Source organism: Scedosporium apiospermum (genome assembly GCF_000732125.1).
Source record: "Scedosporium apiospermum strain IHEM 14462 chromosome Unknown SEQ_SAPIO_0132, whole genome shotgun sequence".
Classification (NCBI taxonomy): domain Eukaryota; kingdom Fungi; phylum Ascomycota; class Sordariomycetes; order Microascales; family Microascaceae; genus Scedosporium; species Scedosporium apiospermum.
Genome location: NW_015971833.1, coordinates 201,722 through 229,000, shown reverse-complemented (window position 1 = coordinate 229,000; position 27,279 = coordinate 201,722). Strand labels below are relative to the sequence as shown.

The following is a 27,279-nucleotide window of genomic DNA, read 5'->3' as shown; positions in this document are numbered from 1 at the left end:
TACGTGCAAAAATTTATCTATTAGGAAGCTACAGTACAGACACCCCAGGCACACCCCCTATTGTCCCTATTAGCCCTATTGATAGAGCTCTATAGGGACGATTTGAAACTATAGATAATATGGAAGAGGACGACTCAAAAAGTTGGAAAAAAAATTATACTCTCCCTCGGGGAATCGAACCCCGGCCACCTGCGACCTGTTCAATGACAAGCAGGTATCCTGACCACTGGACCAAGGAAGATGTTCCTGATTGGTTAACGTCGGCAAGGAATCGTGGCGGTCAAGTTTAGGCCTGCAATTTTGGCGTTTGTGGGATTCTACTTGCCATGTCACAAAGCTGAATATCATAGTAGCTGAACCTGTGTGCGGGGTGGATGGAGGTGCAGACAAGGGGCAGGACAGGCTAAGGCGACCAAAATTTGGTAAGGTGGGCTGCCTGTCTGCATATTAATTCGTCCTTCTGACACTTCGCATTCTTGCCTTCCCTTAACCTTTAAAAAGAGCAGTCTCACTATTACATATTCCCAGCAGCTATGGTATTACGAACGAAGACTGAAGCGGATATAATGGGTAAGTCCAGTCCCCAAATCTTCACCACCTCTTGCGTTCTCGGGTTCTCACTCACCGCCTTGGCGTTCACTTCCCAGGTTACTACGAAGTGAGAAAAATCCGGGTCGTTGCCTAGTGTCTCCATTGCTTTTTAAGACTCACCGTAACCTACAGATTCTCTGCCAACTTTGCGGCGTCAGTTTCAACATCGGACGCCATCGAAGGCCTGATGAACCCCGTTCGGCTGCCTGGGACGGACAGGGTCCTGACACATTTCCAATTGACTCTGGTACGGCCATCCGATTGACACCTCGAGAAGAAAAAAAAAAATTGAAGCCACAATGCCAGACTAATCAAGATTGATGATTTATTAATTACAAGAAACTTGCGACGAAACGACTGGCTGCTCGCTCGTCTACCGCGGTGCACGCAATCCTTTCCTCAATCAACTGCTCTACGAGGATGACCCAGACACTGTTGAGGACTCCGAAGATAAAACCTACCAACCACCTTCAGGCTCAGAGGGTGATGGTGACCCGCTAGAGTATGATTCGGACGCATCAGGCGACTGCTCTTCTTCCCTAGATGCTGACTCCGATGGAGGCGGCGAAATTGAGGCTGGTGATGAGCGACAGTGGACTTTCACGGTATCCGGCCCTGTCCTTCCCACCCACGACACCGACTTCCTACCTCTAAGTGAAGTAAAAGGCCCTCCCATTACTGCAGGTACGCCCCTGTACGGAATGGCCGCGATTCCTCGACGCGATGTTTACGAGCACATTGCCGACCCGGGGTGCAAGTCTCCAATGGAATACTCTGGCCACCGAATCTCGGCCGAGGAAATGCGCGGCTGCACGACTGTTCAATGCCTTATTCCCAAGACAGACGACTGGGAGCCGGAAGATGGTGACTGTGACTTTGAGGCTGACTCTGCTTACCATTTGACCGGGCTCGCGTCCCACATGCCGAGTGGTGGTTGGGGGTTGATTTTCGGGCCTAGGAGACATGGAGTCGAGCACCGGGACGCAGATATTTCGGCATTCACTATAGCTGTAAGGCTTGTCCTCATTCGCCGTCCTCTCCTTTTTGTATATGTATTCTTCAGGATCTACGAGACCGCCTTAACTGAGAAGCATTACGTAGGACGCGGCAGAGATCGAAGAGATCGCCTTCCCCTTCCACCCCAGCTATTTCGAACTCTTCCGCCAGGCCTCGCTAATAATCCTAGGAAGAGTCGACGTGGATGGCCTGATGCTCCTGCGTGATCTCACGGCCAACAAAAAGAGGGAGAATATACTAGAGAGAAACCAACCCGATGTCCACGAGGCAGCAGAGCAGGTGTGGCAGTGCATCGAAGGCGCCGAATATCTCGCTGCCAACCCGATCTTGATCCAGCCCTGGAGCCCATCGTTGCCGCCGCTACGCTCTCAACGGTTCATGGGTCTTTCACTATGGATAGCAGCCCTTTTCCGTCCAAAAGGGGTAGTGAAGAGGGCGAGAGTGGGGCTACTAATATCCGAGCCAGCGGCAGCACCTCAGGCGTGGACGTATTTCTCAAGCTTCCGAAGGAGCTCATCTACGAAGTTGTCGGCTATCTCGGTTCTACGGACATTGCGTCACTGCGGCTCGCCTCACGCGCTTTTACGCATCTCCCCATCTCGCTTTGGCACAGGCTCGTAATCGAGGAGATGCCCTGGCTGTACGAAGCATGGTCGAATGCCGTGACGCCGTATCCGTGGGTGACGAAGGACGGCGTGGAGCAAGTCGAACGCGAAGAAGCCCAGTGGAAAGCGTCGAGGGAATATTCGCTGAGCCTTCATTCCCGGGCAGACGTTATCCGCCAGGACATGCCGGACATATCCCGTGAGCGGCGGGCAGACCACAGCGGACTTAGGTAGCAGGAGCCGGAGACCTCGGAGGAAGAGAGGGAGATGGAGAGGCTGCGGCCTGTGCCTCTGCCCGCTGCGGGGACGAACTGGTATGTTTTGTATAGAGAGATCACTGAGAATTGGGGAAAGTTGAAGGGGTTGCAGAATCGGGAGAGAATATGGGATTGCCTGTTGGAGATTGTTGGACGGATCAGAGGTCTCCGGGAAGATATATACTGACATGAACCCAAAAAAAAAAAAACGCCTAGAGTCCTATTTTTCGTAATCATTGCTGCCACTTCTATCAACTCTCTAGCTCCGCATTTGCTTGCCTTTAGCCGAGCATCAACTGCGGCGAACGAGCTCTTTCTCCTCATCGATCAGCAATCGAAAATCGACCCTTTTTCCGATTGTGGTAGCAAGCCCGAAAAGACCGATGGGGCCATCGACTTGCAAGGGGTCAACTTCGCTTATCCGACAAGACCCAACATTCCTGTACTGGAGGACTTCACGCTCCACATACCCGCTGGCAAAGTTACAGCGCTCGTTGTACGTTGTTCCTGGTGTAGATTGACTTGAGTCGTTGTTGTGCTCTGACTGTTGACGGAACAGGGCCCCAGCGGATCAGGAAAGAGCACCATCATCGGGCTGTTGGAGAGATGGTACAATCCGGTCTCAGGAAGCATCAAGCTCGACGGAACGGAAATCGGCGCTTTGAATTTGCGGTGGCTAAGAACGAACATGCGCCTTGTGCAGCAAGTAAGTGTTTTGGAGCCTTTATTACCACGAAGTCGCATTCCGGCACAGGCTTCCCTCACAATTCCTCTTACCGTCCAGCGGCTAACTTCTCCCTAGGAACCGGTCCTCTTCAATGGAACGGTGTTTGAAAATATTTCCGACGGTCTTGTGGGTACGCAATGGGATTTTTCCACCAGAGAAGTAAAGCTTCGGTTGGTCGAAGAGGCTGCAAAAACGGCGTTTGCCCATGGCTTTATCCAGCAGCTCCCTCTTGGCTACAACACGCGGATCGGCGAAAGGGGCGGTCTTTTATCGGGGGGCCAAAAGCAGAGGATTGCTATCGCCCGAAGCATCATCTCTCAGCCCAAGATCCTCCTTCTTGACGAAGCGACCAGTGCCCTCGACCCGCATGCCGAAGCAATCGTTCAACAGGCCCTGGACCGTGCATCCAAGGACAGGACAACAATCGTAAACGCACACAAGCTCAAGACCATCCGCGATGCTGATAACATCGTCGTCCTGTCCAAGGACAAGATCGTGGAGCAGGGCAGCCATGACGAACTTGTGGCCGCTGGCAACATCTATTCTCACCTCGTCAAAGCGCAGGACCTCTCTACATCCGCGCCAGATGATGCCACTAAAGACGGCCAGGAAGACGAGCCTCGACAAGAGGCGGAAAATATGCAGTCCTTGGCGAGGTATAATACCAGTGAGGCGCGCAATCTTGACTCCCTTAAGGATCGAGAGGACTTTTCGCTCTACAAGGGTCCAGGCCTCATAGTGTCTGTTCTCAAGCTGATCAAAATCACTTGGGATTTGCGGTACTGGTATCTTATCGTCCTTATGTCTTGCTTTGTTGGAGGTGAGTGTCATAGAGTAGGCCTGAACACAAGAAACTAGCGGACCACTGACATGATGTTTCTCAGCTGCTGTCTACCCAAGTCAGGCCGTGCTCTTAGGAAATGTTCTTGACATTTTCTCCGCCCCTGATATGTTGAAGCGCAGCAACTTTATCTCACTGATGTTTTTTGTTATGTCCCTCGACTGTCTTTTGGCCTATTTTGTCATGGGCTGGGCAACCAACGTCATCACTCAGGTGAGGAACACGCCCATGTAATAGCACTTATGACGCTCGACAATGTTCACGTTCTTGTTGGTTTCCCTGACGTAGCTAACCCGCATGGGGCAGACTCTCAACCAACGACTCCGAAACGAGATTCTTGACCACACTCTCCGGCAAGACCTCCGTTTCTTTGACAGACCCGAAAACACAGTTGGCGCTCTCAACAGTCGCTTGTCCTCTTACCTAGAGTCTATTTACGAGCTTATGGGCTTCAATATTGCCTTGATCGTGATGGCACTCATCAACGTCGTAGCTTCAAGTATCCTCGGTATTGTAACCTCATGGAAGCTTGGCCTCGTTGGTGTCTTTGCTGGTTTGTCACCCATGCTACTTGCCGGGTACACCCGTAACCGTGTTGAGACTAAAATGGACAACGATGCCGATAAGAGGTTCTCCCAGAGTGCTTCCATTGCATCAGAGAATATTTTGGCCATCCGCACAGTATCGTCACTCGCCATTGAACCCACTGTTCTAAACCGATACACCGAGGAACTCGATACAGCCATCTCGAAATCCAAGGCTCCTCTATTCCATATGATGGTTTACTTTTCTTTGACTCAATCTATCGAGTACTTCATTCCTGCCTTGGGATTCTGGTGAGACTGGACTCAAGATTCCCATACACGAATTTATCGCGGAATTACTGACATGGCATGAATAGGTGGGGTTCCAAATTGCTCTCCCAAGGAGAGCTCAACTTCTATCAATTTATTGTCTCCCTCATGGGTGTCTATTTCTCCGGCCAAGCAAACGGCTAGCTCTTCAGCTTTGCAAGTAGTAAGAATAACCCCATTCTTCACCGGGAATATTGGAACTTCCTGTCTAATGCTTACTTTATCTCCAGGCTTTACCAAGGCCACTGCCGCCGCCGGTTACTACTTCTGGATTTCGAATCTTCAACCGACAGTCCGAGAAACTAAGGGGAACCAGGAGCGTGGCCTCGGGGCTAGATGCAGCCAATACGACTTCGAGAACGTTCAATTCTCATATCCGCTGGCTCCTGACAATCGCGTGCTGAAGGGAATTTCTCTAAAGGTAAGTAATAACTTGTGAGCGATGGCAAACAGAATACATGGCTAATGTTGTGCTGCGCCTAGATCTCTCACGGTCAATTCGTTGCATTTGTGGGCGCTTCAGGTTTGTCAAACCCGAAGGTCCCTTTAATCCCCCCCCATCCCTCCTTCCCAAAAAGCCCCCAGCAAAAAAAGAAAAAAATAAATTAACTAAAACTATGGGCTGACCAAGGTAACAGGGTGTGGGAAGAGCACAATGATATCATTGCTGCAGCGGTTTTACGATCCAACGAGTGGCCAAATTATCATAGACGGCACACACGACCTGAAGACTCTCAACCCTTGGCTATACCGAAACAAAGTCGCCTTGGTGCAACAGGAGCCGACGCTGTTCCCTAGTACTATCAGGGCTAACGTTTCTATGGGAGTCGATTTCGATTTGAAGGGAGAAAACACGACCGGCACCTACGGCCTACCGACAGCCGAAGATGCTGCCCTTGAGGGGGCACTCCGTGCTGCCAACGCATGGGACTTCGTTAGTTCTCTGCCTCAGGGGCTAGATACCCCATGTGGCACCACCGGCAGCCAGATGTCTGGCGGACAGAAGCAGCGTATCGCCATTGCGCGGGCGTTGATCCGCAACCCTAGTGTCTTGCTCCTTGACGAGGCGACTAGTGCACTGGACACGGACTCGGAGAGAGTCGTCCAAGCAGCGCTCATGGAAGCCTCCGGCTCTGGAGAGCGGATCACTATTGTCGTGGCTCATCGGCTGTCGACTGTGCGCGAGGCCAATTGTATTTTTGTTTTCTATGGGGGTCGCATCGTCGAGGCCGGTTCGCATAAAGAGCTCATCAACCAAGGTGGTATGTACAAGGAAATGTGTGAGGCGCAGAGTCTGGACAGGGCTGCGTAGACATTACGATCGTCTAGGTAGACCTACCTCTGTTCCCAGCGTTTGCTCTCATACCTTTGTGTCATCTCAGATAAATATCATTTACTATAACATACATTTGTACTATCGACTCGATATATCAGTCTCTAGTCATAGACAACTAAAATAATAGAATAGATATCCTAGAGCAAACTTCTCAGTATCACGGGCTGACCTTTATGCAGGCCCGAAGGCGGTAGGACACGGCAGAGGATGATGGCAGGACGGCAGTAAGCGGCCGACCAGCGGATGACAGAAAACAGTAATAGGACTACTTATTCGGTTGAGTGGCGTGTCGACTGACTTCAGCGATGGTATACCAGGGAAAAACACGGCGAGAGGAGAATCAGCTCACTCAGGAAACGCTGCAGTACTCGAATGTGCAGATGTGCGCAAACTTAAAGAAGATAACATGGGCCTACGGCGCCTACCAACGCCACACTCCATGGGCCTCAAGGCTCAGGTTTAATCACGGGTATTTGTCCTTGTCCCGCCGTGGCGCCGGGCTGTTATGTACTCGAGCTGGGTGCAGGAAAGCTGAAAAGATCCCACGAAATTGTGCAAAAAATAAAGGAAAAGGAATCTTCTACAAGTATGAAATACACCGCCACATGTTTCCATGTTATCGTTCAGTTGCCCTGGTTTGTACTCAGCGCCGATAACTCTACCACGCCCCAAAAAGAAGGGCGCCACTAATTCGATTTCACCAGACACACCCTAGCATCTGGGATCGGAGGCTTATATATTTGGGTCCTATGGTCAACTAATTCCACAGCATTTATGGTGGCATTGATGAAAAGGAGAGTGCTGTGAGAGCTCTTAAACATATTTGGTTGTAACTATAGCCAGCACCCGCCAGAAGTCCCTTGACGCCCGTAGTCCTACACTGTTTAGTATGATTCTCGGCAGGTTTTGCAGAAAGCCATTACCAACCAGTAGTCCCTTGCCTGCCCTTTACCTGCTCATAAGGAATATCGGACGAACGCAGTGTTTCCTTTAACCGTGGGGACTGATCCGTGACCCATTTATTGACGATCCGTTAATACTGAGCCAGTGTATGTCAGGAGGGCGAGAATACGAGCAGGGCTAACCGCGGCGTTCTAAAGTTTTTGGACACTCATCATCATCGGATTCCCCACGAGCCGTTTATAACTAGGCTGAAGTACTGGATGGACGGAGGCCCCACGAAGGCTAATTACTCCATCACGCCTAAGAAGCCTAGTTCATTTGGGAGCTCGTCGCACTTCTTGCTGGATTGAAGCCACGGGATCATCTGAGGGCTGGGCAGTCAAATGGGCGCTAACGACCCGGGTCAGCTACTTATAAGTTATCAGGTGGTTGATGTTTTGTAGGATAATTAGTTGCTCTGATCGCCAATCATTCGTTCTCTGCGATGGCAGAAGGGGGTTTGAGTTTCTTCAAGGCATTGTTCCAATTTTGGATAGGCCCTGGAATTTAGAAGTCTCCTTTCTACCTAGGTTGTAAATAAGCTGCCTGACTCTCCTGGGGCAAAGTCTTCCATCGGCGATATGCAACCCTCCGCACAATTCCCGGGTGAAGCTCCTGGAATTCACGTCGAATCTCATCATAATTTTCGTCCAGGAACCGAATAAACCCCATCTCTGCCATGGGTATACCTTCCTCTACCATTTCACCCACGATATCCTCGGAGACAGAGACGATATCTTCGATCTTGGGTATGAAGTGATCCCATCCTTGTTTTGAGCCAGATACCATCCCATATAACTCTGCCCTCAGAGCTGCGACATATTCATTGTACCGTGCCAGCCACTCCGCCTCCGGAATGAGTACCTCGGTATCGAGTTGTTTTACCCTTTCTCTGAATTGATTTGCACCTCCTCGCACGTCAGCTTGACATTGCTCCTCTTGCCTCGGTTTAACATGATGCTTGATGTATTGTTGCAATTCTGCATCTCGTCGCCCAAGATACCCGGGATCACTCAGAGCATATAGAAATCCCGCCGTAAGCGCCCTTTGCTCGTCTTGTGATACCAGTAGGTCCTCTGGCCATTCACCGTAATTTATGGGGCCGCATCCCACCCTAACGGCCAGCCCAGCTTCAGGCTCGCGGAAGTTTGTCGCCAGGAGAGCCAGCGAATCATCACCAAGGACATCTAAGTTGTGAAGATTCGCGTTAACTGCTTCAATAAGCTCGTCGACACTTGATAGCTCGCGCTTCGTAGCCTGTTCAATATTGGCGCGTACAATGTCCGGAGGAGGTCGTCCCAGAAGCGCGTTGCGGTAGTAATCGGGCAATGGAAACAAGGGGAAGGTCGGTGCTTTGCATTCGTGCGCCGCATCTTCGGGAAGGCGGCACGGCCCAACAACTTGCAGAGATTCATCGAGAAGTCGATTTCTCCAGTACTCGACGTGTTTCTGTGATTCGGAATCCAGCCTGAGCCATGAAACAGCGTCTTCGCCTTGAGATAACCGCCGGTCGACAAACTCGGGAATACCAATGACTTGCAACAAATGCCCGGCGAGAGCCGAGCCGACAAGAAGAGATGTGGCCAGCGCAATGGATTTTGGGGACGTTGCCTTCATTTTGTATATCGTTTCGCCCGCAATCATCGGGAGGGTGAAAGAGAACAGAGTCAAGGATCAAAATGAATGTTACAGCGACCAATCTTGAAGGAAATTAAGTTGAGCCCCACAATGTTGGTCGGCCCTTGCCTTCAAATTGTTGCCTGCTGCGCCTCACCTTCAATAGATCCTTCTTCGTCTCATGACGGTCTTATCCTTCGTCTTTGCCTTAGATAATTTTTACTGACAGTGGCTATTTTTTTTTTTCTTTCTACTTTCGAGAGAAATCTCACTGGCTTGTAGCTTGAGCCAGAGATCATACGCGATGGGAACGGTTGGAAAGGGGGTGGTATTGCGTCTCCTGGCTTGAGAAACTGAGTGTAATGCACGTAGTAATAACATAAAAGTCTGACTTAATCTGCAGACGCAATCATCACCAGTAGTTTCGTGTGGTCAGTAGTCAAGGTTTCTAACTCTACTTACTCATACTGTTTCTAGTTTCATATATAATTCCATCCTGATCATCTTAGGATTGACAGACAAAAAGGAACCAAAGAAAGAGAGAGCAAAAAACGAACGACAAGAACAGGATTCGAACCTGTGCGGCCGAAGCCATGTGATTTCTAGTCACACCCATTAACCACTCTGGCATCTTGCCGTGGTGGACCGCCTTCTGGATGGGTAATAAATTGGGATCGCAATCCCGTTGGCAGAAGGATGGAGAACAAAAATAATGAAATTACAGGCCAAGGTAACAAGAACTAGGGAGGTGACTTCTATTTGGACGCTTCCTTGTAAACAGGGACAAGTACTTGATTTCTATCGACGAAGGTCTTAGCATTTTTGCCATCTACGGAATTGTCGGCGATGGTGGCGACATCCTCACAGCTTCTTTGACGCACCATTTATCCGGGCCCGCGGCGATGTTATAGTGGGGAATGAAGGGATGAAGGGATGAAGGGACAGATTTCTTTGGTTGGGAGGTGGCGATTTGGAAGTCCTCACCCAGCTCGGTACTCCTGCGTATAGTAGATTAGATTATCTACTCCGTAGACAGAAGATATTTTGTCTCTCTGATTCTGTTCTCGGTCTCGGAGTTAATCTTCATCTGATGTCATCGCTTCGTTTGTAAGAATTACTCAAAGACAAAATTTGGGTACGAAATACACCAAATCGCGATCTTCTCCCAGTTCGGAAACCTATTAAACCCTTTTCGGCCACTTCTGTAATATTAAAGTTCCGATCGATCCATCGAGGAGGTTAACGTTATCATGGACTAAAAAATCGAGATTTATCACCAGTTGACTAATCCTCCTTTTTTTTTTCCCTCTGCGTTGCTCGACAACCAGGCTCATCATGACACTCAGTTCTCACCATCGCCTTTGCTCAGACGGTGCACACACTCCTGGCAGTCGAAGCGCAGCCAGGCGACGAGACGACCCCTAAAGGATTTGGCTGCTCGGTTACCTGCAGCTGGCTGCAGCCCCGCGACTGCGACACCGGACCGGTAGACTATCAACATCGCCCTCCCGACCATCGGCCGATCCCTCGACAATGGCGCGACCGGAACATACGGACGACGTTGCTCCCGATGATAACACCCAACCAGTCCGTCCTCCATTAGCGACTTCTACTCCACGCACCTCACGCGCACCCTCGACCGCTTCGCTCAATACATCGGTCTACGAGGACGTTGCGGGGCAAATACGTCGTGTCCCAAGCATTCGGCTGCGACGCGGCTCGGCCACCATACCCGGCTCCGTTGGACCCAGCCTACCCGACTCCCAGCAGACGGGTATTACCGCAGCCAACGATGAAACGCTTCGAGGGCGTCCGCGTGCCGTCTCGGTGCCGGAAGTGGCCATGCGGGAGTTCGGTCGGCCCCAGCAGGCTCGCCATTCGACAGTGGCACAAACGCCAATGGCCATGCCGCGTCTGACAGAGGAAGGGCCCCGACCCAGTATGGCGGAGATTACTCGAACTCTATCATCAAGCTCTCTACCGGCCACGCAGCCGCCCGCCGGGCGATTTTCGATGACTCCGGAAGAGCCGGATGGACATGCCCTGCGTCGTCCATTCCCGGGAATGCGAAGGCTGAGCAGATTCCTGCGCCCGGGACAGAGCGTCGGTAACCTTGATACGCAGAGGAGAAGTCAGAATGGAAACGAGGACAAAGAGTTCAACGATAGCCTCATCGACTGGCTAGATGTTTTTGGTTTGTCCTCCATCTATTGCCCCGCGTCAGCAATCGTCATGCTAATTGAAAACACAGACCCCGAAATTCAGACACTATCAACTTTAACAAATGTCCAGAACTCCCTTTTCGTTCCCGATCTAGGAAACCTCATCAACCGCCGACCTACCTACGTGCTTTCAGACTACGAAGGAGGACCCCGACGGCCGGGCGCTGCCCCCCCGGGACCGGAAGCTGAGCGCGTAAAGGAGGAGGAGGAGGTAAAAGAGGAGGAGGAACGTCCACGTCTAGAACGCCTCAGCTCTATAAGCTCCCGCCTAACGGAATCGCACTATGCCGCACTACCGCACGGCACCACTCTCGACGGGTGGACCGAGGCCCAGAAACTCGAGCTGGAAGATCGCGTGCGCCACATGTTACACTCCCGCCGGTCACGTTTCAAGCGCGGTCTGAAAGGATTCGGCCAGTATGTCCGCACGCCACTCGGTTTCTTCGTTACACTATATGCCGTTCTCATTACCCTTTTCGGCCTGGCGTGGGTGCTTTTCCTCATCGGATGGATCTACGTGGGTGACAAACAGGTTTACACGATTCACATTATCGACAGCGTGCTCGTCGCCCTCTTCGCCATCGTAGGTGACGGGATGGCCCCTCTTCGAGCCATAGATACCTACCATTTGATTTTCGTTGTGCGCTACTCGCGTATGATCGAGAAGGCGAGAAAATCCAAAGCCTCGGATCTAGAGATGGCGATGACACCCCTCGAATCACCAGACGGAAAGGAAGCAAAGCCAGATATCGACATTAACAATAACGGCAATGTGCAAACAGAACCACAACGATCGATTAGCCCTACATCAGTGAGCCCTCGATCGACAAGCCCTATTACCGCTGCGAATCGATCCTCCACCAATGTCAACAGCGACACGGCAGATCCAGAGAGCGGAGATTGTGCCAAGAAAACCGGCCGGGATTATGAAGGCGAAGCACTGGCATTGACGCCCAAACAGCAAAAGAGCTTTTGTCACCATCAAAAGAAGCTGGCCAAGTCACATAGCTTCTACAAGCCGGAGGAGACATTCACACATTACGCCTTCCCCCTCAGCTATCTCATTGCCATTGTCGTTCTACTTGACTGCCACTCGTGCCTGCAAATATCCCTCGGGGCAACTACGTGGGGCATTGACTATCACACACGCCCGGTCGCCATTACGACAGTCATCTTGTGCGTCAGCATCATCTGCAATATTACGGCGGGATTGATGATCAGCATGGGTGATCGGAAGACGAGGAAGAAAGATGTCGTTGCGCTAATAGACCGGCAGAAGCTAACGGCTGCTGCTATTAAGAGAGTTGAGAAAAAGAGGAGTAGATGATGGTGTCGCCTTTCCAGCATATATCTCCATTCTATACCTATTCTCCCAATTACATATCCTAGAATCATTTCACCTTCGTTTTGTGAATTCGACAGGTTGTGATAGTTTTTGGGGAGAGCGTGGTGTTCGATGCCACGACGCGGGGTTGTGGTACGCCAATGTCGGTGAGATACCGAGGCCCCGCGTGCAGAGACCTTCATGCAGTCAATGACTGTGGTCTACATCGGGACCACGGGGCAGTTGACGGCCCGTGCCGTTCGCGGAGCGGGAGAACCGGCATCGTTCCGAGGAGAGATACGACGGCAAGGAGGGGAAAACCTGCAAAAGAGAGCTTGGCAAACGCAGGTGAGAGGACAGTATCCATCCAAGATCCCATGAGGAAGTATGGAGCGCTGCGAGGATGAAGGATTTCGGACATTAGCCCCTATTCGAAATAGCATGGCAATCCTTCCGATTACTGATCGTTAAAGGAAAGCCTCAACGTCAGCCCATTACTGAGGTATATAATGTAATTATCGCGAAGTTGCACTTGAACTACTTCGTATTGCTGACACAGGAAGCGGGGTAGACTCCTACACCAGAGACAGAGCGGGAAAACTCGACTTATTCGGAATACAATAAGAATCCTTCTGGGGAGTCGTTGAAGATCTCAACTGCCAGGTCCCTAACGACTGTATTTGCTGCAAAGAGAAACTCGGTCGCGATTGAGAGCGGTGTAGACTCATGGATTGACCTTATGATATGTAAGGTAAACTGAGAAGGAGCCATCCTTTTGGAAAAAGAAAAAAGGTGAATATAGGTGATCTCTCTTCCGCTTTCCTCGAGTGCTTTTCGAAGAGACTTTCGCTCCATCCTCATTCAAACTATCATCTATCGGCTCAAAGCCAGGCCATTCATTGATTGACCCATCAAGTCCCCGTCCAACACAATGTTCAGTATCAAGCGTATCGTCTTGGCTATCATACTGTCATGCTCCATGCAAGGAGCCTACGGTAGCCCAGTCGACCAAAGCCTTTCTGTACCAGACGGTCAAGTCACCTCATTCGATATCACAAATGCAAACACCTCGGACGTCTCAGCACTCGCGGGAGATATTAGCATACAATCCGGATGCTCCCAAGGGACCTGCCCCGATTTCGATGCTTCATTCGACATGCTTACGGCCCAGGGGTATTACTACGCACACTACCTCCGTGTCAACCACCGCGCTGATGGCTGCAACAAATGCGGCGCCTGGGAGGTGTCGAGTGATGGATGCAAGAGTTTCAACTTTTGTGGTCAAGAATGGAGCATGTGTGTCGACTATTCTAAGAAGAGAGCTCATCGGTTCATCAATGGTCAGAAGTCGTGTTTCAAAATTGTTCAGCGGGATCTGGGCAGGTGCTCATGCCAAGGACTCCCTTGCGCCCCCTTCATTCTTACACCAAGTGCCAAAGTAGCATGCACATGGTAGTGAGGTGGCGAGAAGAGGCCTTGGTAGCGGCAATTTCGAGGCTTAGTGAGAAATGGGGTGTGACATGGTTCTGGAAGAGAGATTTAGGAAGTTGTGTACTTCGAGTTCCACACTTGCGTTCCTGTTTTCCCTCTTGATGAATGATCTCGCTCTTGCCACCTTCTCGGTGCTTCAGACCGACTTTGTGGGAGAAGGAGGTGTTCTTTCTTAATTTGTATTGCAATTGATCCTGAACGGATAGTCTTTCACCCCCGTGACATAACCCATCTTTTCACATAGCTATAGGGAGAGAGGGGCGAGAAAGAAGTCGAGAAGGAGGGCAAACCCTACAATCTGATCAGACTACTGGCACTCCGCATAACACATTTTACGGCTTCAAGACACACGCCCAATGTGGAGTTCAACAAGCTAGTCGGCGGAAGAGGTTATACCGGCCTGTCGACAAAGGGGGGTGGGTCGACCCTTGTCCTCGATGACTTGGAGGTTCATGGCGGTTCAGTGGGCACCCAGGCACGTGGCTAACAAGTTCGGACTGTGACTTCTAGAGGCATCGGTGTTCTGACAGGTTCTGTTCGGCCCGGAAGACCTTGGGTCTGGGGCAATGTCGGTCGTAAGAACAGTAGTACGCGTGTTGAGGGAAAGTTCTCTCCCGCGGCCTGTCCTCCACATCTTGTCGTATAGCCGTAGAAGCGCCAAGAGAAAAATGGCATTTACAGAAAATAGTAGCGTAAAGAGGAGTGCTCCAGCCTTGTTGGGCGGGATGTTGGCATGTTGCTCGTCGCGATCATAATGAAAGAAGAGCGGCATAGATCACTAGAACGTAACTGAACTGACATAAGGGCAGAGCTTTTCATACATCATGAGACAAAACCCCCCACATCCCTGATTTTAATCCGTTTGGTCGCTGACGCGGACTTCCTCTGCGGCGGGGAATATCTCCGCGATTTCGCCGCTTAAGTCCCGTCCGCTCATCTTGCCGAAGCACCGACAAAACTGCTGCCTAGCCTCAGCAAATTAATTTACATCTATACAATCCTCCGCCGCCAAAGCTCCGTCGCAACTGGTCCACTGACAGCGGGCGATTTTCTCTCAGAACGGCAATCGATCACCTTTCGGCAGTGACGGAGCTTTCGTTTACACGCTACCTATTTCCGCCAAATCTGCAATGCGTCTAAAGCGGGGGATAGAGCGTGCATCATGCGACTTTTGCCATCGGCGGAAAATCAAATGTGACCGCGCCTCCCGTGCGGCTGAGGGCATTATGACCTGTTCGCAATGCGCTCTTCGCCAGGCGGCGTGCCTCCTCGATGACTCCGATGATATTCGGATTCAGAGACGCAGGCGAATCGGAACAACAGACATGGCCTTGGCTTCGGGCTCGCCAAAATCACGCCCCAGTCAGAGGCGCCAAGTGCGAAGGGGCGAACAGCAAACACAAACACCGGGTGCCATAGCTGTGGAGAACGAGAACGACACTTCTCATAACACGCCAGGCGGTAGACAGACTGTTGATTCATCCTCACAATCCCCCCCTCAGTTCTCTGTGGATTTTGGATCCTCATTTACTTCGCCGTCGGAGGTGATTAATGGTTCAATTTCCCTCCAGGATGAGGGTCCCGACTTTCTTTTCCTTGATTCTACCTTAGGGCTTAGCGCAGATAGTGTCTCATTCCTCGATCAGATCTTCATGAGAGACTACGAGTTGCCACTGGAAGACAATCAACTGCCACGAGTAGTTGACCAGAACCAGTCGAGCGGTGCGACAGAGCGCTATGCCGTCGATCCATCACAGGCAACACCAACAAGCGCCTCTCAGTTTGACCACGGAATGCATGAGGCACGGCGGTTGAATTTAAATCTTGACTCGGATACTTTTGAGGCAGCATTGCATGCCTACTTTGACTTTGCTGCCCTGTGTCTACCCGTCCTTCTTGAGGATGCATTCTGGGAAGACTATCGCGCTGGCAGGTGCAGCTTTGCGCTATTATTCGCCATTGCCTGCCGTGGGATACCGTTCACCACGGTTGTAAACAAATGGGACGTGCAGCAACAACTTGCCCACCAGTTTAGAGAGGCGTTCTTTGAGACCCAGAATTCAGCGACGAACCAAGGGTCAATACGCCTTGATGATCTCGAAGCATTGGCACTGATGGTTAATTTTGAGTACGACAATGCACAAAATTCGTCGGCTCAAACTCACCTTGGACATCTATTTCTAACGCATGACTCTCTGGTGTTGATGACATTGCGGTCAAGGATCCAAAGTCACTGTTCCCACGCTTCCGCCTCGGCAACCGCAACCGCATTGGCGCGGGCTGATGAACGGCGTACGTTACTATTCTGGCATGTATATGGTCTTGATGCCTTCCACAATCTTGACCATAAAAGCATATCACGTATCCAAGACGATGATGTTGACCTCACTGAAAGTCTGCCGCGACATGAGGCAGCAAGCTACCTCGATGCTATGCTCGCCTTGTCGATCATCGCACGGAAAACACTGCAGAATCTTTGCTGTGCCTCTACTAGGCGAAGAGGAGTTAAAATAGACGATATCCAATGTCTCTATTCCCAACTTGATCACTGGCGCAACAACAGCTGCCCACCACATTTACGGCGACAGAGAGCAAAAGGGTCAAATCGTGTGTTTATGAGTGGCGAGAAGAGGGCAGATAAACATGCGCTACTGCATGCTGTAGTCTTATGGCTGCTGGAACTCAACTGCTATATGCAAATTGAAAGCTGCGTCACGCAGTATGGCATCCAAGATCGATTCACGATTGAGGGCGAAATGATCACTTGCCGTGTTGGATACGAGACACTCCGCGCGGTTTACGACATTGTTGATATCTCGGTATGGGCCAAGCAGGATAGGAACCAGGGCGCCGAACTCGGGCAGAAATCTCTGGTTGATCTCGCGCCGCAGGTGGTGCGTAACATTTGTGCCGGGGCATGCACTTGGATCTGCCTACGCGGGAAAGCTACGTTCGATGGAGAGGTATTGAATGTAATCCAGTTCGATACAACGCCAGGGCAAAGAAGCGGGGAAGATGTGAACCCAAGAAAGACGACGATTGAAAACTACTTGAGGGCAGCGAAACTGCTACGAGAGGCAGCAGCGACAGCAATATCACACAAGGACACAGAACGGGTCCTTGCACGGATAGATAAGTACATCGCTTTGCTGGATGAAGGCATCCGCACACCTGATTAATTAAGGCTCGCCAGGCCGCGTTATTTCCGAAGAAGTATGACTCTGAGAAGTAGGACGTTTGTCACCTTGAACTGAACCAATAACAGAAGTAAGAAAACGTTTGGAATGCCGTTCATCGAATGTGTGAAGGATTCGTACATAAGCTCACGGGGGGTTTGTGTGTAACTTAAGATTGCGACCCAAGGGAATCGGCGAATGGCCGCACTGGATACACGAGCAAAAGCAAATCACTCGCTATTGATTGTGGATCTCCCGTAGTTGGATTCATATTGGAATCGCAGACTTGCCAGGATCTTAGCTGGAAGACTAGGACATTGTCACAAACGGAGCGCTAGGTAAATCGCCGCAAAAGTCCCGTCGTCGTCCCTTTTCTGACCGCAAGGCAACTGGCACTTGTACGCACCATGACCACCTCTCGGCGTAAATGCGCCTGTACAGCCTACAGGTAACTGATGCTTCAAGGTATAAAAACATGAACCACCTCGAGCTTTGGAAACAATCAATGAAGAGTGATAACGCCTCCTGCAAACTACCCAGACATACTTTCAAGTCTGTTTCTACCTACCTGCCAGAATGAGTTCGCTGCTTCTCGGTCCTGTTTTGCCTCGCCCATCCGGGTTGGGGACAGGAATAATGAATCCTGTCTTGATCGACCTATCAACCACGCTACATCAGACCTTTCATCTGGGCCATAGCGACTTCGGTGACTTCGTGGGCAACACGTCCTCGGTGTCAATCACCACCATGTCGACTGAGGATAGCGAGGAAATCCCTTTCTTCAACTTCCACTTCACTTCACCATTTCTCAATGAGACGGCTGGAAGCACGACGAATATCACGGAGGATTCGGTGTATCGCATTGGCAGTATATCCAAGCTCTTCACGGTATACGCGCTGCTGTTGAACTTCGGAAGGAAGCATTGGGATAATCCTGTGACGGACTACATTCCTGAGTTGCGCGAAGCGGCCCAGCCGGGGATGGAAAATCCCGTTGATCTTGTTGACTGGGAAAGCATAACTCTCGGGGCTATGGCATCACAACTTTCCGGAATTGGGCGAGATTGTGTGTAATTGCCATCATTTCCTTACCTATTTGTGCTGAAGTATATGCTGACAATTTACGAGATGCCAATGGTGACTTGGCTAGCCAGAACTTCCCCTGGGAGCAGGCGGGGCTACCCAGTCTGCCCATGGAAGATATCCCTTCCTGTGCGGGCAACGCGAGTCTACCGCCGTGCAATCGCCAAGGTGGGTTTCTGCCTCAAACCAACTTGGTTGCTTTAAGTACTCATACTCTGGTATATTAGAGTATTTCCAAGGGTTCACCCAGAGACAGGCTGTTTTTCCTCCCGATACGACTCCCGTATATTCAAATGCTGCATTTAGAATCCTGGGATACGTTCTTGAAGCACTCAGTGGCACGTCATACTCGTCGCTTTTGAGGTCGTCGGTTCTGGAGCCCCTCAATCTTAGCCAGTCAAGCTCACATCGACCGGAGGGCAAGGGACCCTGGGTTATTCCAAATGGCGATAGTGGCTGGTTCCAAGATGCCGGCGATGAGGCCCCGTGAGTGCATATCTAGCAATCTAACTCCCCAAGACTTCAGAGAAGGTAGACTGACAGGTGAAAATCAGGACTGCTGGGATGTTCTCTTCTTCTCGCGATTTAGCGGCTTTCGGTCGCGCTATCTTGGCCAGCAAGCAACTCTCAGCACTCGATACAAGAAGGTGGATGAAACCTAACTCGCACACCAGCTCTCTGGTTTTCTCAGTTGGAAGTCCTTGGGAAATATGGCGCGCGAAAACGAACATCACCGAAGGCCGCGTTGTCGATCTCTACGTCAAGTCCGGAAGCATTGGGAACTACAACTCTCTTTTAATTCTTGTCCCCGACTACGGAGTGACGGTATCTATTCTCACGGCTGGCTCGAGTAGTGGCTCCCCCATTACGATTGCTGCGGAGTTGGTCATGCAAAAGTTGCTTCCTGCTTTGGAAATGACGAGCCTCCATCAAGCATGTAAGAAACTCTGCGGGACCTACACAGCCGCCGACCCGAAGCAGAACTCGTCGCTGGTAATTGTTGCCGACGACAAGAATCCTGGTCTTCTAATCAGGCGCTGGATAAGTCATGGCGTTGATCTATACGCAACAGCGCAAGCCTTTGCGGATGAGACTGGCGGTGGTCAACTCACTGCAATTCGCCTTCAGCACACCAATCTCGAGTCTACGTCCTGGGGCAAAAAGAGACACCACGCCCGGAACACTCGAGTTTCTACATATCGGGCTATATTTGAAACCCACAATCCCGACGTTGCACACACTGGACCCCGCATCTTTGATCCTGATGCTCATCAATGGTCCACGATAGACTCTCTTATGTACGGCGAGGTGGCTGCTGATGACTTTGTCTTCTACCTGGATCATCAAGGCTTTGCAACTGCGATCGAACCACGTGTTCTCAGGGAGACTTTCCATAGGGTGTTGTAATGGCTTCTAGATTCCGGTGACTCTCGGACAAGTTCCCCGGTCTCTCTGATCGATAGAGACACCGGCCGGGAAACCTGCGATCATGCGTATCTCCCGGGTGTGAAGTTTTAGAAGGTTGGGAATGACTGGTAGACTTGGAGGCTACCAGCATGGCAGGGCAGCAGAAGGATATGATTCTTTAGTTCCGATCGTTGCATTAATACCTACTAAGGCATATGGCCGTCCTTGTGTAATTGTTCGAGAGGCGACGTGAGTATTATGCATAGTGAGCATTGATGGCTCTAAGATCACGATTAATTGGTGAAGGAAGAGCCAAGGACACGGAAAACAATAGGGAGGTCTGAAGATAGATCCCCATTCGGGAACTCTCTCAGGAGCCTGTGCTTCCCTTGAACCATGGCATGGCCAGTACTACACGAACGACCGCAGAGCCCCCCGAGTCCTCAATAAACATTCCCTGGTTGTGCTTATGCTTCGTGAAGGTCTAAATAGCGTTAGTGAGAAGCGCAACTCTAGCGTTCTTCAAGATATATATTGTGTGCATAACAACTTAACCGAAACGGCCTTACGGTCTAGTCATTTGGCGACATCATCGGGTCCCTAAAGCTTGCATGGTAAAGCTCCACTTCTCCGAGCATACGGGGCCTTCAGCTGTCCGATGCAAACTCAATCTATATTCGGACGCAATTTCGGACGCAGGAAATGAAGTAGCTTCTAAATGCTTCCAGCTGACGTAGGACTTGAGGTGGAAATATAAATACGGGCGTCTTCAGAGCCAATACTAGGAAGAAATATTAAGAAGTGTAATTCGATTACTCCCGGAATCAAGGCCGACATACCTTTACGCATCTCGGTGTTGCTTCCAACAATCCTATTGGGCTCGAGTTATGAGTTCGAAACCGACACGAAGCCCGCCATGGACCGAGTCATCAGAGAGCCCTGAGCAGTCAAACACGTAAGGGGCCAATCACGGCACAACTACGCGGATTACTACTCACCGTACAATCCCGGCAAGAATTGAGGAAACCACATCAGCGGGCATAGTCTCTAAAAGAGGCTCGTTGCCGGCTCTCAAGCCCAGAATGTCCCTCGGCTCACCAGCGCCATGATAGCCGATAGGCCTCCCGCAGATTCATTCTTCTCACAATACACCCAAAGGTGCCATGCATATGTAGATTAGATCAAAACTATCAGATCATGGTGGAGCACTAGTTCTTTCCCGTCGGGAGCTACTGAGAGGTACACTTTGGTAGGGTAAACGTCCGCATCTCAGGCCAGAGCTAGGCAGTCCTGTGGAATAGGCACTTTCGTGTCAATGGGACTGCTCACTGCTGGGAGGGATCTCTTACTTGACGATTGATCTCATCAATCCGACACTACCATTAAGATTTGTGCAGCTACTGTATTTCTTCTGGATCTCACAACTTTCGGTTTCTTGAAACGTCTGGGTGTGGGTGGCAAAGCATGATCTCGGTGACCCCGCCAGGCTAATGCACAGGGATCAGTAGGGGTAGATGGGGTCCCGAATACTAGCGTCTTCGAAACTGCTGTCTACTTGTACTTCGGACGAGGTGGTATCAATGATGGAGGTGTTCTGCAGGAGTGCTAGCGAGCACGCACAGCTACTCCGGTGGCGGCTGCTCAACGCCAAGCAGATTTTCGTGGGGCCACCTGCGGACTGAGACACTCTCTTACCGATGGGGCTCGACGGAACTTGAGCCGAATACCCGGAGAGTGGCCCTCTGTTCCTAAATTTGAAAATTACAGTGGCTACACTCGCCACAAAGCGGAGTCGTAGTCGATCTTCAATTGGCCTGGACCTGGACTTCCATTCCTTTTTTGAGCTGGAGAATCAGACTCAGGAATCGCTATTACGATGAATACGAAGGAACTACGCGAGGGGTATTTGCGAGCTGAAAGGTTACGTTGAAATAAAGTGAGGCACGAGTCATCAAGGAGGGGTCGTGCATTAGAGGGCTACAGAATAGCTGCGATGCACCCTCAAAGGAGAAGGAGCTGTGGTTAGTGAAACTAAAAAAAAAAAAAATCTCACTCCATAAGCCAAGATGGTACGTGGTCCACTCTTCCAAGGAGGGAATGTTCAAAAAGCTGATGAGCACAGTGTTTTGAGGTCCTACCCTGCATGCACGAGCCGCAGCGCCTTGTCTGATTAGTTTACGAATCTCTAAGATTGACAAAACGAGGCGTCGAATCGGGTCTTTCATGTGTCATGTTAGCTGCAGATCAAGAACGGGTTGTGGGTGTTGGGGAGCGGGAAGTGGGAACATTGAAGAGTGGCGTTCTGCGGTGGTCACCAGAGTAGGCAGGTGTTTAGATGATCCAGAACCAATCGATGGATGTCCGTGAAGAGTGTGTTTCTTCACGGCCCCAGTCACCCCAGTCACCCCAACCTTGGGGCGGCAATTTCTCTCCTCAGCTGTGCATATCTCACGGTTGACCTGCGATTTTCGGCCCCAAGACGTCGCATTTCCCCTCAACAGATCAGGTCCGGAGCACACTCTCGTATTTTCCCGTCCAATACCAGACCAGTGCCTTGGCATGACGAGACAAGATGCACCCGTTTGCATGATACACTTGAGCAAGGGGATGGAGAAATCGCCAACCTATCAGCCACGCCAAGTCGTCCAGCCCGGATGCACCGCAACGCTGTAATTCTACTTTGGATGAAAATCATCCATCCTCGCATCTCGGTTAGCTGTTCCTGCCTTTCTACACCGTCACGGTTGCTTCAAAGCAGAAGTAAGCCGGGGAGATCCAGCGCCGTCCCTCATGAGATTCAACTCGGCCTCTCGTGAGATTCAACGCGACATCTTGAGAGATTGATTGCAGATTCAATGCAGCCTCTCGATAAATTGCTCCTCCTTCATGCGTCGTCACTGAGGCCTCAAAACGGAAGTAAGTCGGCAAGATTCAACGCCGCCTCAGGCGAGATGCTTCGTGAAGTTCGTCTATAAAAGGACCCTTGAATCCCTCATCGAGAGTCTCTGATTTACCTTGATCACCAAGCTCAGCTCACCAAACACCATTGCCTCAAAGTCCAGCACCGTTGACAGCCTTTCATCTCCGTCCCTTACGTACATCTCACATTCAAGATGAAGCTCTCCACCGTCCTTCTCGCCGCTACTGCCCTCGTGGGTACCTCTTCCGCCTACAAGATCAGCGTCTACAGCAAGGACAACTACCAGGGCACTCAGAAGTCGTGGTCCAGCAACGGCTCTCATAGCGTTGGCTTCACCGTGAAGTCTTGGATCTGGGAGTCCTCTCTTGGGGATGGCTGCTGCGTTGCTTTCTGCAAGGGCAGCACCGTAAGTTTAGCATCTATTCCGCAACATGAAGAAGAAACTGACCGTATGTCTTCTTAAAGAACGTTGGCCGATACTGCGGAAGTGCCAGGAAGCCTGTCTCCAGCGCTGGCGTCAACAAGGTTGTGACTGGTTGCGGATCGGCTGTCCTCAACTGCTAAATACCACTACTTCTTGTTCCCGGCTTAGGCAAGCATATGGTTCATTGGACGGACAACTCAGAGTTACTCTTCGTGGTGTAATTGAATTTACAAGACACTTGCTTAAGAGACCGAATTTTATATATACTCAAATTTCTCCTTCTAGTCTGCATTCCGACCACTCTTAGTTGATTTCAGTGCATGATGTAGAAACGATGACCTTCGATTTAACTCTGTCCTCTGTCCTATCAGAAGCCATTTGGGCCTTTTCTAGTGCTCCTGGCCCAAAAGTCAAGGATGTTCGGCAACCCCCAGCTCGTTCTAACTCTTTGCGGTAAAGGCCAGCCCTATAGAGCTAGGGACGAACCTTCAGCAGATTACGCTACTGCACCTAAGCCGGGCTCGGTCTCTGAGTGAGAGACCGAGGAATACGAAGTGCAGGAATAATAATGAGCTGTGCTGAGTGAGAAAGCACTTAAGACAACTTAAATTATAACGCATCTCTAATAATAGCCACCCTGCGGGGTTCCTGAAATCCCCTGGAGAACTTTGAAGCCTTTAACTGCTTACTTGTCTCTGTCAATCTCGGACCATTAATCAAGGAGCGTAGTAAAATTCCTAGGCTGCGGGGACTTATTAGGGTTGATGGTCACTTTACAATCTTCTTTCTCCCGAGTATTCGGCTCGACAAGGACGTTTGACTTGCTCGAGACGATAAGCTAGGAACGTTGACCGCTATTTATAGCAGTTGGTTTAAAGGTGTCTGTACTTGCAAGATGGGGGAGCACGATTTCGAGAGGATCTTTCAAAGTAGGAATTGCGGTCACAGGGGCATGATTCTCTTCATCCACTATTTGTTCGGTCGTTCATTGAGTCGGCGCTAGCCGCGCCATGTTGAACAGCAAGTAGAAACCAGTATTGCATAAGTAGATTTACTCGCACCTCTGTCATCTCTAGAAGAGGAAAGGAGATCCGCAGCCGAGGAGTTGCGGGTAGTCGCCGATCGCCTTGGGCAGACGTTCACCGTTGAAGGTGGGTTCCCTAATGTGATTCTATCGCCGTACGTGGAAAGAAAGATTGGCTTGGCTCACAGAATTCCAGCGTCGAAATTTGCCGTTCGGTGCTCTAGGAGTTGCTACAACGGCTGCGGCAACGATGAGTTACCATCAATATGATTGATAGGCCCGTCCGGCCGATGATTCTCGGCTCCAGATGAAGCCACATGGCTTTCCGTTGCTAATGCACACACGTAGGACAACATTAAGTGGTGGATAAAAGAGCGGCTGAGGCAGGGTGCAACGGGACCGCGGACTCGCCTACGAAATGAAAGAGTGAAAGAGATTCTATTCACTGAAGCCGTTGTTCGAGGCATCGATGTATTCAATCCGTGCGAGAAATCAAAGATCGAATGTCTCCAATTCAGACAAGGTAGACCCCTCACGTGACTCACTGTCCTCGATGTTGGACCGTCGCTTCAGTGGAACCTAAATTATCAGGCAGGCAATTGGGGAATCATTAGTAATATTTGGATGTGGAAGAGGGGGTGGAAACGGAGGAATTCTTGGAATGATCATGGACACGGTTCTCAACAAGAACAGTTGAATCTATGAGGTAAAGTGATGAATGCCAGACTCTGTAGCTTTGCCTTGACAAACCTCTTCGGTACGGGACCTTGGAGGAAAAAAGAAAACTAAAGAAACAAAAGAAACCGCCTTGAATTGAAAGACCACTATGACCGCCGACATTGACGCCCATGACCAGCCCCCGTCCTACGATGACGGAGCGAGTAATGACGTCAATGCCTTGGTCTCACCAACCATCCACGTCCTCGCAGGACAGTCTATCCACACCGAGTCCGCTCATGGCGCTCCGCTCTACCTGCTAGACCGGGGCATCGCAACTCTGTCGTACGCCACGTCAGAGGTGGAGTTTATGCGGGTTGATAGGTTGGTCATGCAGGATGCCAACGACGAGCCGACGATCAAGCCGCGAACGAGGCACATTTACGATATCAAGCATATCAAAGGAGTTTATGGCACGCTAAGTTCGCTGGAGTCGAAATCCCCGCCGATCTTTATCCAGGCAACCTCGAAGAAGAACTCTGTTGGGCACTTGGGCCTGAAGAAGTCCCACATGAGATCGCATTGGAAGGTGTTGCCTGTTGATGTCTCAGGCAAGAGCAGCAAGTACGGCCAACCGGCCTTTTTCAAAGATGCTAAGCCCGTATTTGAACTTCGCCACAAACGTGGGAGGTATGAATGGGTGGATCCCGAAGGCAACGCTATTGCCGTGGAGGATGAGGGCGAAGATCAATATCGGTTCGTAGTGACAGCCACTTTGCGCCGGGAAGTTTTGGATGCACTTGTGGCCTTGTGGTGTTGCCGGCTATGGCAATATTCTGCAGAACACCAAGAACCACTTTTCACCGGCATGGATGGAGGTAAGGAGATCATTATTCTTGGCCGTGCATCTGTCGGTGGATGTCTAACGTTTCATAGTGAGAAGGAAATTTGCGCTTGCAAAGGAGCTTGACCTGCCGAAAGGATTCTTGGCTACATGATCATGAGAGAGTTGCTGTGTGAAAGCGGCCAACCTTGAATAATGAGTGAGATTCACCATGGACCGGCTGGCTTGGGGTTGGGGTGGGGTTTCGATGGGCCATGAACGGTACTGCTGGAAACAGTTCTTACAGTCAAAGGCACCTGATCAGCACTTGCAGAGCAAACAGATATCTACACTGCTCTTCCGACCCTTTATGTGACGTCCGCGATGGTGTTCCTCACCGTTACTTCATAAGCTACTCCTGATCCCTGTGACATCTTTCTCTCCCCACTGCCCAACCAGCCTTTCCAGCAGGTCGTCTTAGTAACATTGAACGCCAACTCAGTGGGCTGTAAGAGGGGCGGACGGGCTTTAGTCTAGTTGAACTTCACCTAGCGTGTACGAATAAACGGGGCACATGATTCCTACGAGGGTCTACTGAGTATGGAAGACTCCCACGTTACGGACAGTCGAGTACGAGTGGATATCGTGATGTCGATGATTGCAAAGCTGAGGCATGAATCATCGCTGTACCACACATCTGGAGCGCTAGATCATCCCGGAGACTCGTCAAGTTGCAGGATTTACGAGGCCGTCGCGAACACAGAAATGTAGAGGTCATTGTCGCCCATCAAGACGTGATTGGGGCGACGCCACACCGTGGGCTTATAATAAAAATGTGACAAGGTCGTGCTTGGCGACTAGCTTCAGAGCTGGATTTGCGCTTGTGTCTTTGAAGTCGAATCAAATTGCAGCTCGGGCCCGCTAGCAACAACGAAATTCAGATGGATATCTATAAATTACTGTCGGCGGTGAACTCTATGTAGATATAAGGCTGCTACTCCCTTGCCCTTACATGCCCGGGATGACGGAATGGATTTGGGCAGAACCACGCTAGGAGACCAATCGCCACGGTTGGGATGCCGACGCCCAAACCCACGCCGATTGCAATTCTATCCGACGCGTTGAGACCCTCCGACTCCTTCCCATTTCCCGACTCCTCATTTTTCGTTCCTCCCGCTCCTTCTCCGTCCTCGGAGTTCGATCCACCAAGACCCTCTGATTGAGGCGCCCCACTCGTCTGGGAAGGGCCAGTCGTTCGACTCGTGGAGGATGCTTGGCTTGTTTTACGAGAAGTCGTAGTCTCCGGCGGAAGGTAATTAGGCAACGTATTGTTAACTGCAGATGATATTTAGCAAGGTCTTCGATCTGGCAGGAACAAGGTGGGTTTGGCACCATACTATTAACTCCCTCTGTCAACGTCCTGTAGTACACAGGAGCCTTCGCCAATGGATCAAAAAATTGACAGACGTGCCGAGTAAGTGGCGTTGTCTCCGTATTGGATAAGTGCTCGTATACGTAGCCCCGCCCACAGCTCATGGGCAGTATTTGGTAGTTGCTAGCCACTCTTCAGCCTCTACGCATGGATTTGAAGCTAAAGCCTACCCACCAGTCATATGTCCACGTCGGATTAGGGGTCCCGATCCATGTTCCCAAGAGGTAGCCGCTCGTTCCACACGATGTTGGGAATTCGCAAGGTTGGCCACTGGAACAGCAAGCGAATAGCGACTCGCTGAGGGTCGTTACGGTGGAGTCTGACCCGCAGAACGCCGGTGTATCTGTTCGTAAGAACCAGTTCAGCACCTGAAAACCATTCAGCTAACAGGGAGTGCCATAAGACCGCCCCAATCACATAACTTACAAGTCACGTCGGAACCGGCGAAATATCCAATCAGATCTGGCCGATCGGTTAGCGGCTGGTCTCTCTTCTCCACAGCTACTGTG

The 27,279-nt window shown here is 50.7% G+C and overlaps 5 protein-coding genes and 1 pseudogene across 5 annotated transcripts; 5 read left to right on the top strand and 1 right to left on the bottom strand.

Moving 5' to 3' along the window:
• Positions 1–533: 533 nt before the first annotated feature.
• SAPIO_CDS8819 (Peptide-transporting ATPase) lies at positions 534–6,204 on the top strand (the record flags this gene model as incomplete). Its single annotated transcript, XM_016790369.1, has 13 exons — positions 534–570; positions 931–1,601; positions 1,693–1,982; positions 2,075–2,412; positions 2,734–2,966; positions 3,030–3,176; positions 3,273–4,017; positions 4,082–4,251; positions 4,345–4,874; positions 4,940–5,004; positions 5,123–5,313; positions 5,376–5,415; positions 5,531–6,204. The coding sequence occupies 13 exons, from the start codon at positions 534–536 to the stop codon at positions 6,202–6,204; spliced, it is 4,131 nt and encodes a 1,376-aa protein (XP_016639672.1).
• Positions 6,205–7,692: 1,488 nt separating this feature from the next.
• SAPIO_CDS8818 lies at positions 7,693–8,787 on the bottom strand (annotated as a pseudogene; the record flags this gene model as incomplete).
• Positions 8,788–10,320: 1,533 nt separating this feature from the next.
• Positions 10,321–12,336, top strand: SAPIO_CDS8817 (Uncharacterized protein; the record flags this gene model as incomplete). Its single annotated transcript, XM_016790368.1, has 2 exons — positions 10,321–10,981; positions 11,039–12,336. 2 exons carry the CDS (start codon positions 10,321–10,323, stop codon positions 12,334–12,336), a joined length of 1,959 nt encoding a protein of 652 aa, XP_016639671.1.
• Positions 12,337–14,954: 2,618 nt separating this feature from the next.
• Positions 14,955–19,490, top strand: SAPIO_CDS8816 (uncharacterized protein; the record flags this gene model as incomplete). Its single annotated transcript, XM_016790367.1, has 6 exons — positions 14,955–15,973; positions 16,532–16,718; positions 17,679–18,066; positions 18,129–18,251; positions 18,311–18,569; positions 18,638–19,490. 6 exons carry the CDS (start codon positions 14,955–14,957, stop codon positions 19,488–19,490), a joined length of 2,829 nt encoding a protein of 942 aa, XP_016639670.1.
• A 3,113-nt stretch (positions 19,491–22,603) lies between these two features.
• Positions 22,604–22,974, top strand: SAPIO_CDS8815 (uncharacterized protein; the record flags this gene model as incomplete). Its single annotated transcript, XM_016790366.1, has 2 exons — positions 22,604–22,816; positions 22,876–22,974. 2 exons carry the CDS (start codon positions 22,604–22,606, stop codon positions 22,972–22,974), a joined length of 312 nt encoding a protein of 103 aa, XP_016639669.1.
• Positions 22,975–24,684: 1,710 nt separating this feature from the next.
• Positions 24,685–25,485, top strand: SAPIO_CDS8814 (uncharacterized protein; the record flags this gene model as incomplete). Its single annotated transcript, XM_016790365.1, has 2 exons — positions 24,685–25,271; positions 25,452–25,485. The coding sequence occupies 2 exons, from the start codon at positions 24,685–24,687 to the stop codon at positions 25,483–25,485; spliced, it is 621 nt and encodes a 206-aa protein (XP_016639668.1).
• Between the last annotated feature and the right edge of the window lie 1,794 nt (positions 25,486–27,279).